Source organism: Sprattus sprattus, assembly GCF_963457725.1.
Source record: "Sprattus sprattus genome assembly, chromosome: 17".
NCBI classification, from domain to species: Eukaryota; Metazoa; Chordata; class Actinopteri; order Clupeiformes; family Clupeidae; genus Sprattus; species Sprattus sprattus.
In genome coordinates, this window is record NC_137915.1 from 30613446 (window position 1) to 30628702 (window position 15257).

General features: G+C 41.2%; 1 protein-coding gene across 1 annotated transcript; it reads left to right on the top strand.

Moving 5' to 3' along the window:
- Positions 1 to 10704: 10704 nt before the first annotated feature.
- On the top strand, positions 10705 to 14158 carry LOC308378181 (uncharacterized protein). The gene is made up of 7 exons (XM_080855032.1): positions 10705 to 10784; positions 12250 to 12349; positions 12555 to 12605; positions 12940 to 13172; positions 13253 to 13412; positions 13502 to 13605; positions 14026 to 14158. Exons 2-7 carry the CDS (start codon positions 12277 to 12279, stop codon positions 14107 to 14109), a joined length of 705 nt encoding a protein of 234 aa, XP_080711158.1. The 5' UTR covers positions 10705 to 10784; positions 12250 to 12276; the 3' UTR covers positions 14110 to 14158.
- Positions 14159 to 15257: the final 1099 nt, after the last annotated feature.

Below are 15257 nucleotides of genomic sequence, written 5' to 3' on the forward strand. Positions count from 1 at the left end.
AACACTACAGGTATTACAGGTTCATCCTCGTCAAAAGGTTTACCCTCATCAATTGTGTTTGGCCTCTGAAAAAAAGCTTTTAAGACTAGTCTGCTTGGCCATGTTGGATCCTTGTCACTCAGTCCGCTCCTCGTTTGAAACCGAGGGTTTGCGCTTTATTTAAAATGCAGTGTTGAGTGTTGAGAGTGTTGTTAAATAACTTTCTAACGGCAGATTAGCCTGTTCCTTTAAAACATAATAAGGGCAGTGCACGTTTGCTTTAGGCTATAGGCCTAAATAATAGGATTGTTGTCAAATCCAGATTGTGTTTGAGAGACGGGATTTTTAAGAAATTCCAATCAGACAATTTGACCGGTAAGCTCTAGTATACGTTCTGTTGCAGCATCTTTGAAGGCCTGCGGAAAGCTAAAATGTTAAAGCTAGACACTTGATACACCTTCCTATGTATGCATTGTATTGGAATCATGCAGACATTACATTTATAGCACAGATCAGTAGAGAAGCATTCCTATTTATTTTATTTCATCATTCTTAGTTTGGCTAGTTATTCTGCCTCCCTGCCCGCACGTCCGTGACCTGCCATGGATGTTAATTAAAAAAGGAATCATTAAGGAAAACCCTCAATGCGTAGTGACTGAGATCGCTACAATATGCTTTTCCTCAAACCCTCAGGAAAAAAATGACTAAGTTTGTTGGCTGTCTCACACTGTGATAAACGTGTTAAAGTGACACAATAGTAATCAGACAGTGTTAGTACAGTGGTTAGAGAAGAGGTCTAGTAATAGGAAGGTTTACAGTTCAATTCCCATGCCTGCAATGAAGTTTGTAACCGTGTGTGTCTGTGTGTGTGTCTATGCATATCATATGAAATGTATAATATAAATAAACTTGAACTTGTGTGTGTGTGCGCCCTGTAAGCAAAATGACGGCTCAGCGATCTATTATTATTTTATTTTCTTCATTTAGCTCAGCAAAAACGGTCGTGCCTGCTACGTCCGCGGTGCGTCCTTGAATAACGTCCCCAGGACATCTAAAACATAGACATATATATGTCTATGCGTCTAAAACACGTTTCCCAGAAGTCACCACAATGCCCTCAGGACGTTCTTGCAACTTCCTGCAGAACGTCCCCAGGACCTATAGAAACACGTTCCCCAGACGTAACCACAATGCCCTCGGGAGGTGCTTGCAACGTCCTGTATAACGTCCCCAGGACCTATAGAAAACGTTTCCCAGTTGTCACCGCAACGTCCTCAGGACGGTCTTGGAACGTCGTGCAAAACGTCCTTGAGTTGTCAAGGGAACCATACACATTTACGTTTTTAGAACGTTCAGAGAGACCATTACAGGACGTCGAGGGGACGTAATTTTGCTTACAGGGATAGCTAAGCTAAAACATTTCACTTAGCTATCTTAACTGACTTGCACATAATCTGTCTACAATTTCTCAATGAATTAGCCTTATCTGCCGCTATATGCGTGAGGATAATTACTCCAGCATTTTCAATTGCTGAAAGAATTTACGTTTAATTAGGCCTATTTAGATGGAACCGGGAAGGCTGGCTTGTTACCTGCATCATCGTATTTGAAAGCACGTTATTAATAGCGTTTGTCCCTGTCTTAATGCGATGTTGTGCGAACCAAAACAACGTCTAAAAACGTGAATTAATCTTCTTCAGACTTACTTTGAACTTGAGGCTTTTTGCGGGCATCTGTGGGAGTGGGAGCACTTCAATCGCCTGATATCCATGGCTAATTACCGGTAATCTTTTCCTAATAACAGGTAGGCAGGCGGACTAATACACAACTTGTATGTGTTTATACCTTCCCGGATACTGATTGGTGTCGCCGCTGCAGCCACAAGGCACTGATTGGAGGGTCACAGACCATAATACAGTAGTAGAAAATGATTCAGACTACAGCGTTTATATGTTCAACCATATGAAACGTAGTATTAGGTGTTTTAAAATGACACAAGTTTATTTCGGATTATTCCAACGGAAGAATACAAGGCCCGGAAAACTTTGAGCTGCGTAAACGCCAATTAGAGGTGGATAAACGCTATTTATAGGTGCGTAAACGCTATTTCCAAAATTCCAGAGGTGCGTAAACTTCGTTTACTTGCGTTTACCCTCAACTACAGCCCTGGGTACAGGTTACAGTATTCTTGTGATGCATGTTTCCTTTTCAATAATAAATGTTTTAATGTTGTATAGCCTTTTTGGAGATATACCAACAAATAAAGTTTGAGATTATGTAGTGGATGCAGTTGAATATAGATGTCAAAGTTGCTGTCTAAACTATAAACTAAATGTCATAAAGAAAGAAATTATTTAAAATGAAGTTATGGTTGAAATAGGATCACTTCTTTATTGTAAGGGTAAGTGTGGGTAAGAATGGTCATGCAGTTGGACTCAAATGTAGGTTCATTTTATTGAATGTATGTACTGTAGGCTACTGTATGACTTCGATGATGCTAGCTTTGACAGCCCACTCTCAGACAGATCGTAAGCTAATAATGTCCTTACAATGGTAACACAGTTGGAGGATAACATGACGACGTGGCCCAACATAATTTACAGCGAGATTTGCGCATATTTTTGTGGACTCCATAGCAACAGATGGGAAAGCAATGGACAATCTGAAAGCCTCCGAGGCTTATCAATATAAGCTACCATTAATAGCGGTGTAGTACTCCACTCTTGCGTTGTGATTTGATTGGCACCCAGCCGTTTATTCATACACTCTGACAGGTTTAATGAACACAGAGCAAAGGCAATCACACACAGTATCTTCGGAATGACAGCCTCTCCCAGCCAGGGCAAACGCAGACTGAGGTTTATAATATTGCAATAATGAGAAAACAAAATACACACGAATTACAACATATACATTAACTAATACTAATACATCGGAAAACCTCTCTCATTGCGTCAGTAGATGAATGAACGCATGGTCAGTGGTATACGCTCTAGGCTAACCACACGACTGTTCTATGACTATAACATCATTCACGTCGCGCAGGTCCGCCCCGTTGTAAGTCAAATAAGTGCAGAAATGTAGGCTACTGTAAAAATACGCTATACTAATAAACAATATGAATATTTTGATGGATTACTATTCCCTGTCTGTTAGATGACTGTACAACTCAAGACATTACTTTGAAACTGAATATAAAGAAGCTTATATAAACGAATAGATAAAATCAATCACTGTCTTAAGATTACCTGAGCAAAAGTCTGGATCTGTTTACCAAGAAGAATTTGAATGCGGACCTCCTTATGGTATCCAACGCTATTCTGAACTTTGAGTGAAGGCAGGATAGTTTTAATACCGCTAATATTGTTTGTGACGTCATTTGTGACGTCATTTCGGTGCTACGGGAAACGATAACCCATTAGTGCCTACGGGAAACGGTAAAATACAAATATCTCGCAAACTATGATTTCAAAAATCTTCAAAATCAAGGATGCACAGGTTCATGACATGACATGCGTAAGCTACATGCGAAATCTAATAAAATCAAGGACGCACAGGTTCATGACATGCGTAAGCTACATGCGAAATCTCATAACTAACGTAATTACCGTCAGGGAGATACGCCCTAGACTGACAGACACACAGAGATTCCTGGATTTATAGATAGATAACCATCTGATACTATTAAAAACAAACATATATGATGTAATTTCTTTGTAATCATCCAAAATAATGTTAAGTGTATGGGTACGTATTTTTCCCAGTAGGTCACTGACTGGTCAATACGCGCAATGCTTTGACTGGGCAACGCAGCGTGAGTGGGCAGTGCGGCGTGTACTTAGCGCGCCGTGTATTGAGTGGGCCGGTCTGACAGTAACTCCCGGGCCACTTTTCCCCCCCAGTCCGCCCCTGAACATCTTACAGTAAAATAACATTGGATTGGATCACAATACAGTACAGTTGTGGAAATGTATATGACTTACATAGTCATAGCATAATTGTTTGACTATTTGAATTTCTGTCAAAAGGCACCCTGTACACCTGCTTCATTCTCAAGGTGTTCTGCCTTATAACATGGTCCACTGTGGCTAGGCTCACTGTATTGATGTTTAGGAACATGTCTTGGTTATCAATGGTTGCACTTTGTATTTGTTTATAATTTTACAAATACAGTACAATGTAAAATACTCTAAATACAAGAATACTATGCTCCTGATAAGGCGATCAATTGGAAATGGAGGTGTTGGTATTGATGAAGTGTGCAAAGTAGAGAGCATGGTGTTTAGTGTTTTGAAGAAAGTGTGGTTAACAATTGAAATCTGTGTCTAAAGCAGAGAATTGTGTGTTGTGTTTTGAAGAAAGTGTGGCTAACAATTGAAACTGTAGTTTAGCAGAATTGGTTTAGGGAGTTGGCACATGAGGTACAGATTGTGGTCATTGTGCCATAAGTTCCATTTTTTCAGTGTTATCAACGGAGAAAAACTGTAAAGGGATTGCTCGACAGTGGTATTTGCTTGCTTTAACCAAACCTTAACCAATTTATTTTACTTCAGGCTGGCTCTTCCTACTTACAGTTCTATTTCATCCTTACTGACCGCTAGACGGAGCTTTCAAGCACTGAATGATCCATCTCGCGCACGCGCAGGTCGAGGAATATTACCAACATTGTCACAACGTGACCCCGATGACCCCCGGATAGTCTTTATCTTCCGGTGGGGTCAGGGAAACTGTTCCCTTTTCATCTTCTCGCTACGCAGGTTTGGAGTTCGTTAAGAAGCTAAGGAAGCTAAAAAGTTGGGTGCTTAATCCTGTCCTGTTGGCCTCGCGACACTGTCGGAGCCGTGAACTTTCTCACCCTCCAGAGGCCGCACCGACTGTGGGATAAGTACCCTGGGTTTCTCTTATTATCGCTGGTTACAAATATCGGCATCGCCTGCGCGTGCCTGTAGGTTGCGAGGCCGTAATTACTCTGTTTGTGGTCAAGTAGCGTCTTCGCCCTTCCCACCACTAGACAGCCAGTTACGTTGCTTAGCCAGCTGTTGCCGCAAGAAGTTGGTAATCGTGGTAATTCCCTAGGGGAATGACTGTGTTAAGATCTGGTGACGGCTGCGTTTTTCGCCCCTCTCCCACCATTGATTCTGTTGCGATTACTACGTTACCAGCGTAACAATTCCCTAGGCGAGTTATGTTTGTGTTAAGCGTGGTGACGGCTGCATTCGCCCTCTCCCACCTTTTACTGTATTGCGGTTACCACGCTACTAGCGTAACAATTCCCTAGGGGAGTTATTTGTGTTCGTGGTGAAGGCTGCTTCACCCCTCTCCCACCATTTATTGTATTGCGGTTACCACGCTACTAGCGTAGCAATTCCCTAGGGGAGTTAATGTATTAATCGTGGTGACGGCCGCGTTTCCGCCCCCTCTCCCACCATTAATTTCTGTGTCTTACGGTTACTACGTTACTAGCGCAGTAACAATTCCCTAGGGGAATTATCTGTATTAATCGTGGCGACAGCGGCGTGTTCGCCACCTCTCCCACCATACATTGTGTTGCGATTACTATGGTGTTGTAGTTCGCTCCTTACCAGCGCTCATAGAAACGCAGTTACAATTCCCTAGGGGGATTACTTGCGTATAATGAATACCTACGATATGTAGGTAACCCATTGAGCTTGCTGGTTAGCCCACTGGGTAAGTCGCCGGTTACTACGCAAGCGACCAGGGTTCGCATTCCGCCTCAGGCGCTCTAATGTGAAAATGGATCATCATTAAATGTCATTTTCAAATCGCTGGTCTGTTTGGTAATTGGTGAAGGCTTGCTTGTCAGCCCCCTCTCCCACCGTCCATACTACACTGTTGTGTTATTGCGATTGTTACGCTACCCCCACTGGCCCAGTCTAGCGGTGGAGTTGGCAGTAGATTGCTTTTTGTGGCTAAAAAAAAGATTAATTGTCATAGTGGTTGTTCCACACCCTTAGCCGCTGGAAGGACGCGCTTTCGCTTCTTCCAGTGCTCAGAGGAAACGCAATTGCAATTCAGCTAGCTGAATTACTGCATGGTGAACGCCTACGTCACTACAGTTAACTTTTCTTCAGAGATGCGTTAGCCCACTTGAAAGCCGCTGGTTTACCACGCCAGCGATCAGGGTTCACGCCAGCGATCAGGGTTCACGCCAGCGACCCGGTTTCGCATCCCGCCTCCGGCGCCCTGGCACTAAATCAAATCCTCAATTGAATTGAGTCAGATTCATAAAAAAAAAGGTTCTCCCTGCAATATTGTGGGAAAGCCCAGTATTATACTGTTGTTTCAACCCATTGAGGGTGGCCATCCCCCTCTCCTGTTGAGGGTAGTGCTCTCGCTCCCCGCTCCCAGCACAGGTGTGGTTTGTAATTGTTGGTTGAGAATATTGGTCGGTGAGGGCAGCGGTTCCTGCCTCCCTCTTCCGGCATTTAGTCTACACGGTGTAGCTCGTTGTGGGTGGCTATCCACCCTCTCCTGGTGAAGGTAGTGCACTCGCTCCCCTCTCCCAGCACAGGTGTGGTGTGCAGTTTGGCTTGCAAATATTTTATCGGTGACGGCAGGGGTTCCTGCTCAGTGGCGGTTCTACAGGGAGGCCTGGGGTGGCCCATGCCCCCGTAGACATGTCCCTGGCCACCCCTGCGGCCACCCTGTGCTGACCAAATAAAACAAAATATGAATTTATTATGATTTTACAACGAGCGCCAAAAGCGGTACTAGTGCGACACAACGTTCTACACGGGTAAATTAAAGCGGCGCACCCTATCACTGTAGTATGCCATGTGTGGTGCTTTTTGGAAAGAGGAGCTACGATTTAAATGTTTGGCTCGCTCCGTTTCATTACTAATGGATCGCTGGTTCTTAACAGGAGCTGGTAGTCTGCCTGTGCCTGTAGTGGTAACAATGGTGATCATATACAACTGTCTACCGGCTGAGCTGGTGATTTTTCTGCCACATGAAGGCAGAGAAGATGGAAAAAATAACCACAGCGTTTTTTTCAAGAACCAAACGATGGAAATATCCTATGCCTGTTGAATTTCCCAGATGTTATACATTGTCATAGACGAACTGAACAAATTTGTTTTCACAACCACAAGAATTTGTGTGGGTCATACACAGTCTTTCAAAATCACTTAATTAATTCCAGGATAAAAAAGAGTGAGTTCTCGTGACATAGTGGCTGTTATCTGCCAGTAGGTAACATGTCTAGCTATCGCTTGCTTTAGATTCCTGCGCTAGCAAGAAGCCTTTGATTGCTAGCTCTTGCTGCTGAGTTTTCAAAGTTGACTTCAGTGTAATTAATTTAAGATATCTCATGATCAGGGTGTTTTCACTGCTTTCAACACTGCTAGCTACAACAGTTAGCAAGCAAAGGCTTCTTGCTAGCGCAGGAATCTTAGATCAGCAGTAGACTAGCTAGCAGCTACAATAACATTTAATAACATGAGGGGCAGATAACATCAACTGTCATGAGAACTGACTCTTTTTCCTGTAATTAATCAAGTGATCGTGGGTCAAATGCCACAATCACCACTAGTATTTAATAACAATAGGTGTTATGGGTACCGTTACTTCGGGTCGGTTCATACAAAGACAGATGTAGCTACTTAACGGAGTTTTGGTAAACGGTTGTCGTGAATATGAGACTCTCCTGCTGTCAAATCAGGACCAATCAGAGAAGAGCCACTCTTGCTTTGGTTCCCGCCAAGGGCGTAGGTTTGGTCTCAGCATTGGTAGGGACACTGCCCGGCAGACCCCCCCACCCCCACCATAAATTAAAAAATGTAGTTGATGCTATATTTAACAGGCAAACTTTATTAGAATATATTAACATTTGTGTACTAACTTGTGGAACTTGGAACTGATTTAAACATAATAAGAATAATAAACCCTTAGTTTAAATAAAAAAACTAAACGTTCTCCACATTTCTTGACATCACATGTTGTTGTTGTCCTTTTTGGATATCCCAAACATGAGTAAGACCTCATCTCAAGCCCTGATGGTCCAGCTGATTCTTCCTCAACCTGCACTACATCTGCACTGAATTTCTTAGTTTCCTGAATGCATTTCAAAATATTGCCTTAATGAACAAAATGACCTAATGATAAGTACATGCAGTGCATTTGTTTGTTCTGAAATTAATTTGTTATATGTAGGTAAATGGTTAAGGTTTTATGGAGCTGTACTAAGCCCACATCATCTGGGTTGCAGTGCAATGAAATAATGTATTCATGAATTATATGCTACATACATTTGGGCATCCCAATTTATTGCACCTTTTTACTACCTTCAAGTATAACATGTATTCTCAAAATAGCCAGTTATTACATTCATGGGTAAAATTGTCTATACAGGGTAGGGTAGCTTATCCTTCTGGCTTCAACAAGACGAGATGTAATGCAAGCTAAAGTTACATGCCCTACACACAGACAACTTTCATAACATGTTTCCATTGTACAATGGGTGGCGATTTAGGGTAAGCAGCTTCGAAATGTGGGTAGTTTTCCGACTAGCTAACTAACAGCGACCTGGGCTTTTTGATAGCTCTATGGGTGGAAAAAAAACTTCTGGCATCTCTTTTCTTTTTAGGTGGCTTTTCAGAGCACAAAAGGGTCAAAATATCAATGCTGAGACCAAACGAAATACTGATATCAGGCGTTATTATTTCCTGGCGAATTTAGTAGCTTACCGTACCAGACTACTAACAGCACTCTTTCAGGATTCACGTAGTGTTTCTGACTCTGCCACTTCAGCCAATTAAATGACAGCATCTTCTCTCACAGGCTCGAGGGCGCATTGGAAAACTTAGAAATGTATTTCTAACTCTTCTGGGCGACGAACATTGTATTGATAATAATACGAATGAGTTTGCAAATATATTGTGTAAAATATTTTTTTTTCTCAAATTAACAAAATATTGGTAGGGACTTTTTTGTCTTTCCCAAACTTTGGTCGTGACTAGTCCCTACCAACCCTATGCAAACCTACGCCCTTGGTTCCCGCCCACACAGTGTCAAAAGTTGAGAGAACGTTTCACAATGCTCTGTATTTGCACCCTACAGGTACTGTATTTTTCATTTTCATTTTTTATGGCCTTACCTCTCTTGCACCTGCACTCATTCTTATAATGTTAAGTTAAGTTATACATGTTTATATGTTTTTAAAGTAATAGAAGTTTATAATCTTTAAATATCATATGTTGCGGTTTTTTTATGTGCCCCCCTGGCTTGACCCTGGCCCCTCCTTGGCCCCCCTAGTAAAAATGGTCTAGAACCGCCACTGTTTTCAGGTGCAACTAGAACTTTACTAATCAAGGGGGAGATTAACACATCCGATCACCGATCACACAGTAAGTTTAGTTAGCTGACAGGTCCTATCCAGTAGTATAACGTTTCAGAGAATGGTGTAGTCACTCACATTCCCAGTCTTGGCCCATACAACACCCAGAAGCTCCTGGTGTGTTCTTGGACTCTACAAGAGGGGGGTTTGGTAGGGCCTCACTTGCCTACATTTGTCATTGTGTGGGACAATGTTAGCTTCCACCAAGGCCCGCTCATCAGGGCGTGGTTTGCTGCCCATCCAATGATGCTGATGGTGCTCTTATCACCTTACTCCCCATAGCTCAATCTTATCGAGGAGTTTTTTTCTGCAAGGAGGTGGAGAGTCTATGAGTATCGGGCTCTAAACCAGAGGTCCCTTTTCCAGGCAATGGATGCTGCTTGTGTCGATGTCACAGCAGATCAGTGCAGCATGCACGCCAATTCTTCCCCCGTTGCATAGCAAGGGAGAACATCAGATGTGATGTTGATGAAAATCTATGGCACGACAGACATGAGCGCGAGGATGAGCAGGAGAGTAAGGATGAAAACTCAACTCCAGCTTTGCTTTACTTTCCTACTGTATGTGTTGTTACAGTAAAGTAGGCTATACATCATTTTAGTTTTGATGTGCTTATTGTTTGACAGTATACTGTGCTGTACACATTTTCTGTTTCTGTTTGGCAATTACTGTAACAGTTACTGTAACAGTTTCCATGGCAGTATGAGTGCAATATAGTATGTGATGTGAAACCTTGTCGGCTCCTCTTGAATTAATCTTTTTTTTTCTGTTTGATACACATAGTATTATGGAAAGAAAACATCTACAGTAACCATTCAGTGAGAAAGGACTTAGCCAAGATTGAAATATGCACATGAGGGATATTTCTATGGTCCACTGCCATACCGACAAAACATCTAAATGTTTTGACCTGCAGGGTTTAAACAATGCCAAAGGGACTTTTCATTTTGGGGTCACTGACTATTTGTATGAGAAAAGGAATTAGTTTTGACTGATGTTTTGGGAGAGATATGACCTTTTGCAGGTGTGCCATGCATAGTGTTTTGCTAAACCATCTATCTTATTTGGGCAAATGTATTTAAAGCTATGATAATGTCCTTTTTATTTTCGAGAGATGAGCCACAGCAATCGAGAAGGAACTTTTCATTTTGGGGGCACTGACTATTTATATGAGAAAATTATTTGGTTTTGAAGCTTAAGTTTACTGTTTTGGGTGAGTTAAGAGACCTTTCGAAGGTGATCTATGTAGTTGAGCTGAATCATATAGTCAAAGCAATGGAGAAAAACTGTGATGCTCCCAGCAAACAAGGGACGTCCCCCGGACGTCACCGATTGGTCCCCCCCAATAACGTTCGCTATCGGACGTCACCAGGACGTAACATTGTTGACGTTTGTAGCAAGTCTACGTTTGGTGCTTTATGTTTCCGGATCGCGAAACTTCTCTTTTAAGGTGAGTACATTAGAAGTGTCGATAACTAGCTATGCTATGAGGCTACATTTTTGCTAAAGTTAACGTTAAGTAACTGACTTCAGATTATCGACCGATGCGTAACGCTGCATTGCTGAGGTAGGCCTACAATGGGAAGTGGGGGAGTAATAATCAAGCACATAAATGTGACCGTAATGTTAACATAACAATTTCAAGGAGTACATCCTTATAAGATAAATGTGTATAAACAGTTAGCCGTTGTAGCTAGCATACTATGTGATAAGCCTCGTGACGAGACGACTACTGGTTGAATAACTGATGGAGTAGGCTAATTTAGCTGCAGTACGTTAACGTCCTTGCTCTAACTTTGAATCGCTCTGTAGGATGTTCGACTACAGACAAATAGTTCCTACTGTTGCAGCCAGTCAACAGACCAGCCTTGTAGAAAAGAATCATGACGTCAGATGACGATTTTCAGTTTCGTTAACAAAATCAAGTCCCAATATAGAGCCAGGCTGAGCACTGACATAAAAAAGCCTTGGTGACAAGAAAGGTGAGCATGGCTGCAAAGGGGACTTTCTGTCACATGGAAGGCTTCAGTGATGATTTGCTCAAAAAGGCCAAGTCGGCAAGAGAGTCAAGAGCAAGGGTCACTGCAAGTAGATAGATAGAAAGGGTAGATACTTTAATATGAGCTTTAAAAAAGTGCTTTATGATGCAAACTCTAAAGATCTCTTCATTAAAGGAATTATTGTCAAGTATATGATTGTATCATTTTCTTCATAGCTAATTTATTATGTTGAATAACTGGATGATATGGCGGTGAGTGGGAAAATTACTGTGCAAAGCCCCTGCCAAACTGAAACTCCCCTGGCACTCAAAAACTTCCTTCAAGGTTGCCTGGTCTGCATCTCCCTCCAGAAACGTTGGCGCCTGGGCTCATAACCAGTTAGATTCTCTTCCCCTCTATCCATGTTGATGTGGAGTAATATCTCGTCAATTATTTAGAACTACTAAAAAGTAATCTCAAAGTAGAAACTTACATTAAGAGTTGTTTACTACTTTAATCTCACAATACCATCAGACTATCGGTATCTGACATGGCTCAAAACCGTTAGAGCAACACAGGAAATAAACAGGGGTTCTTGTACATTTAGCGGGGGTAAAATTAGTACCATAAGTGCATTTCCGCTTTATAACTCAACAACACAATAACTAAAATGCTACGTGTTCCAAATTAACATTTGACAATGCAATCATCTAGTAGCCACTGACAGATAAATGGTCACATTCACCAGCCATTTAATAGTCAATCATTACTTTGTTTCTGAATTATTGTTGGGAATATGCAGCTATTAATCAAGATACAAATGAGCTTCATATAGACATCAACTTTTCTTAAGTCTGCAGTTAAAATTTGCATGTTGTTTCTGTGCAACTCTCTTGTGTCATTACAATTAATTTAGATATGTTTGTTGTCTTTCAGCTTTTTCCAGCTCATAAATTTGACACAATGTCATCAAGGCAGGCAATGTGTTTTGGTGTCACTCACGATGCACTTGACGCTCTACCCAGGGCTCCCCAATGTCAGTATAAGACTGGAGAATATGTCTACATATGACTTCAAAATATTTAGCTCCTTTCTGTCTGTGATTTAAAGTCCCTGGCTGCCCCTGGACATCCAGGAATGGCAGAGGAATAATTGCATTACATCACTGTTTGAAGTTAATTCTCAGTTGCGGGAAGTTATTTTAAATTAATGTTGGTCATGTATTTTTTCTGTCTTTACAGCTGTAGAATCAGAACCCATGGCAGGTGTAAGCACAACGCTACAACGAGAAGGTAAATGTGCAGGATTATTTAGGCTAATTAGTTTGATATGAGGGCCAGGTCGTGAAAAAGAATGCCAAGTGAGGGGATGGAAAAAAATAGCTTGAAATGTGTGTAATTATAACTACAGATACAGTAAAAGTAGACCTTCAACAACATATTGTATTTTTTAAATGCATCACAACAACATTAGTACATGAGGGCATTGCCACTTTCAAATATCAAGGATAATGTCTGGCCTCATGCCGATAGCCCAAGTCTCACTCTCATGCTTAAGTAAGTGTCTGTTTGAAGATTGAATGGTTTGACATTCATTTTTACACCACATTTTAATGAATTCACACAGAGGTCATTAAGATGTTTGATGCGTTTGAGAAGAGGATGATGTTGAAGCTGGACGTGATGCAGGAGGGCTTCAACAGCACCCTCAACAGGATGGTGAACCTCCTGGAGGCCCAGGGCAACAGGCCAGTAGCCGAAGAACTGGAAGACATTTTGGAGCAGCCACTGGAGACCCTGGAGGAGTTGGAAGAGCTATGCCACAGACTCCAGGCAGATGCTCCATACAAAAAAAAGATTGTGAGAATGATTAATTCCACAATTCCACAGACTTCTTTCCTGATATGGCATTCTCATGACGGATCTTTTGATTTTTACAGATTCAGTACTTGAGTCTGCAGGCTGGGGTGAGCCTCGGAGACGGAGTGAGGCGAATGTTGCGAAGACTCGGCAGCAATGGACTGTGGGGTCAATTTAGCTACAAGGGCAGAAAGGGGAAACGGCCGTTTCAGGCCCTGCCCATTAATCAGGCAATAATAAGTAAGAATGCAGTAAGTGATATTAACATAAACCCATCAGTGTTTTCACTCAGCCTAATCAATCCTTTTCTACTGTTGCCAATCTTACAGGGGCATGTTATAAGGCCTACCCGGAAATTAAAGTCAGGTGTGTGGAGGACTGCATAGCAGTCACTTTAAAACATGCCCCACACCGTGGGCCAGCATGTGGGCAGGTACGCTTCTCAACACATTCAACAATAAATAAATAAAAAAACACAATAAATGAGTGTAACGTAGTCCTAATGGAAATTACTTGTTGGACTGATGACATTTCCAACTTAGCTTTTCTCGCTAACTGAAGTTTGCTCGCTAGTTGCTGTCGTAAGTATTTCACTGGAGACAACCCTAATCCGCAACGGAACACACTAAAGATGTAAGTGCGTATGGCGCACTACGCACTGTATTGAAATGTACTCCGTATAGTACTCGATTCGAGAAACAACCATAGCCTATGTATCAACGTAGCCCACTGCTTAAATATTTGCTTTTGATACAAGTAAATACACTTCACAGTCTTCTCTCTATAATCTAGTTTTTTATTCTAACCTTTAAAGTGAATTCTGAATAAAGGTGTTGTCCTCCTCTTTATGCAGATGCTGACACGTCCGCCAGTGAACGAGGAGGAGGAAGAATCGGAAGAGGAGGAAGAGGACGTGAAAGAAGAAATCCAACTTTGAACTTTTTATTTTATTATTAATTATTTATTAAATTATAAATATCACCACATTTTATCCTGAATATGTCTATCTTTTAGCTTAGAGAAATAAAATAGTATAAGTCTAGTAGAATTAAGTCACAGCGACAGAAACAACAACAATAATAACAATAATAATAAGGGCCATATAAGGCGACTCAAGGTCGTCAAAAGCACATCTAGCTTTGCTAAAATGATTGCTATCCCAACTTCCCTGCTACGTTTGCCTTGAATTACGTCCCCAGGATGTCTAGAAAAGGTCCTGCAATGTCCTCGGGATGTTCTTGGAACGTCCTGCAGAACATCCCCAGGACGTCGAGGGAACCATACACATTTTCGTTTAGGGAACAATCGTTGAGGACCATTAGAGGACGTCAAGGGGATGTTATCTTATTTGCTGGGTTTTACCACTTGCTTTGAGGTATTTTTAGTGATGACACAGAATGACGTACACAATCAGAAAACCGTTTTGTATGTTCTGTTTTCTTTAACAAATGGAAATAAATGAAACAGCAGAGCTCTTAAAAGCAGAACAGAGAAACCCTTGGAATGGATTTTTACATTATCCTCTCATGTTGACTTTAAAATCTCATTTGAAGTCATGTGACTCATTCCACAACCACAATCATTCTGAACTAATAATGTTTTATAGGTAAGACAAATCCCTTATATACAACTTAAACAAAACTATTTCATATGAACGATACTTTATAGTTAGATTATGCAATGTATTTGTTTTATATTCATACCTTGGTGAATGTAATGGTGAAGTTACTTCAAAATAGTTGTATCAATCGTGTATGGGATTTTGGTGTACAAATATAGAGTCTGAAAAGGAAAAAAGTCAGACAAGAAAATGTGTTGAAAGGATTTCACCACTAGATGGACACATTTCATAACTTTAAGGAAGTGCATGTGTTTTCGACTTGCAGTCAAATTGTGAACAAGCAACAAATGAACCAACATACAGCACACGTGTATAACATCATGTTTAACTCGACTCGACACTAGACTAATTAAAAAATATCAGGGCACCATACAAAATACAATCATAACTGAAGAAGGCCATAAATCAAAGGACATTAACCGTATTTAAAACATTTTTTTATTATTATTATTTGCAGCTTTATA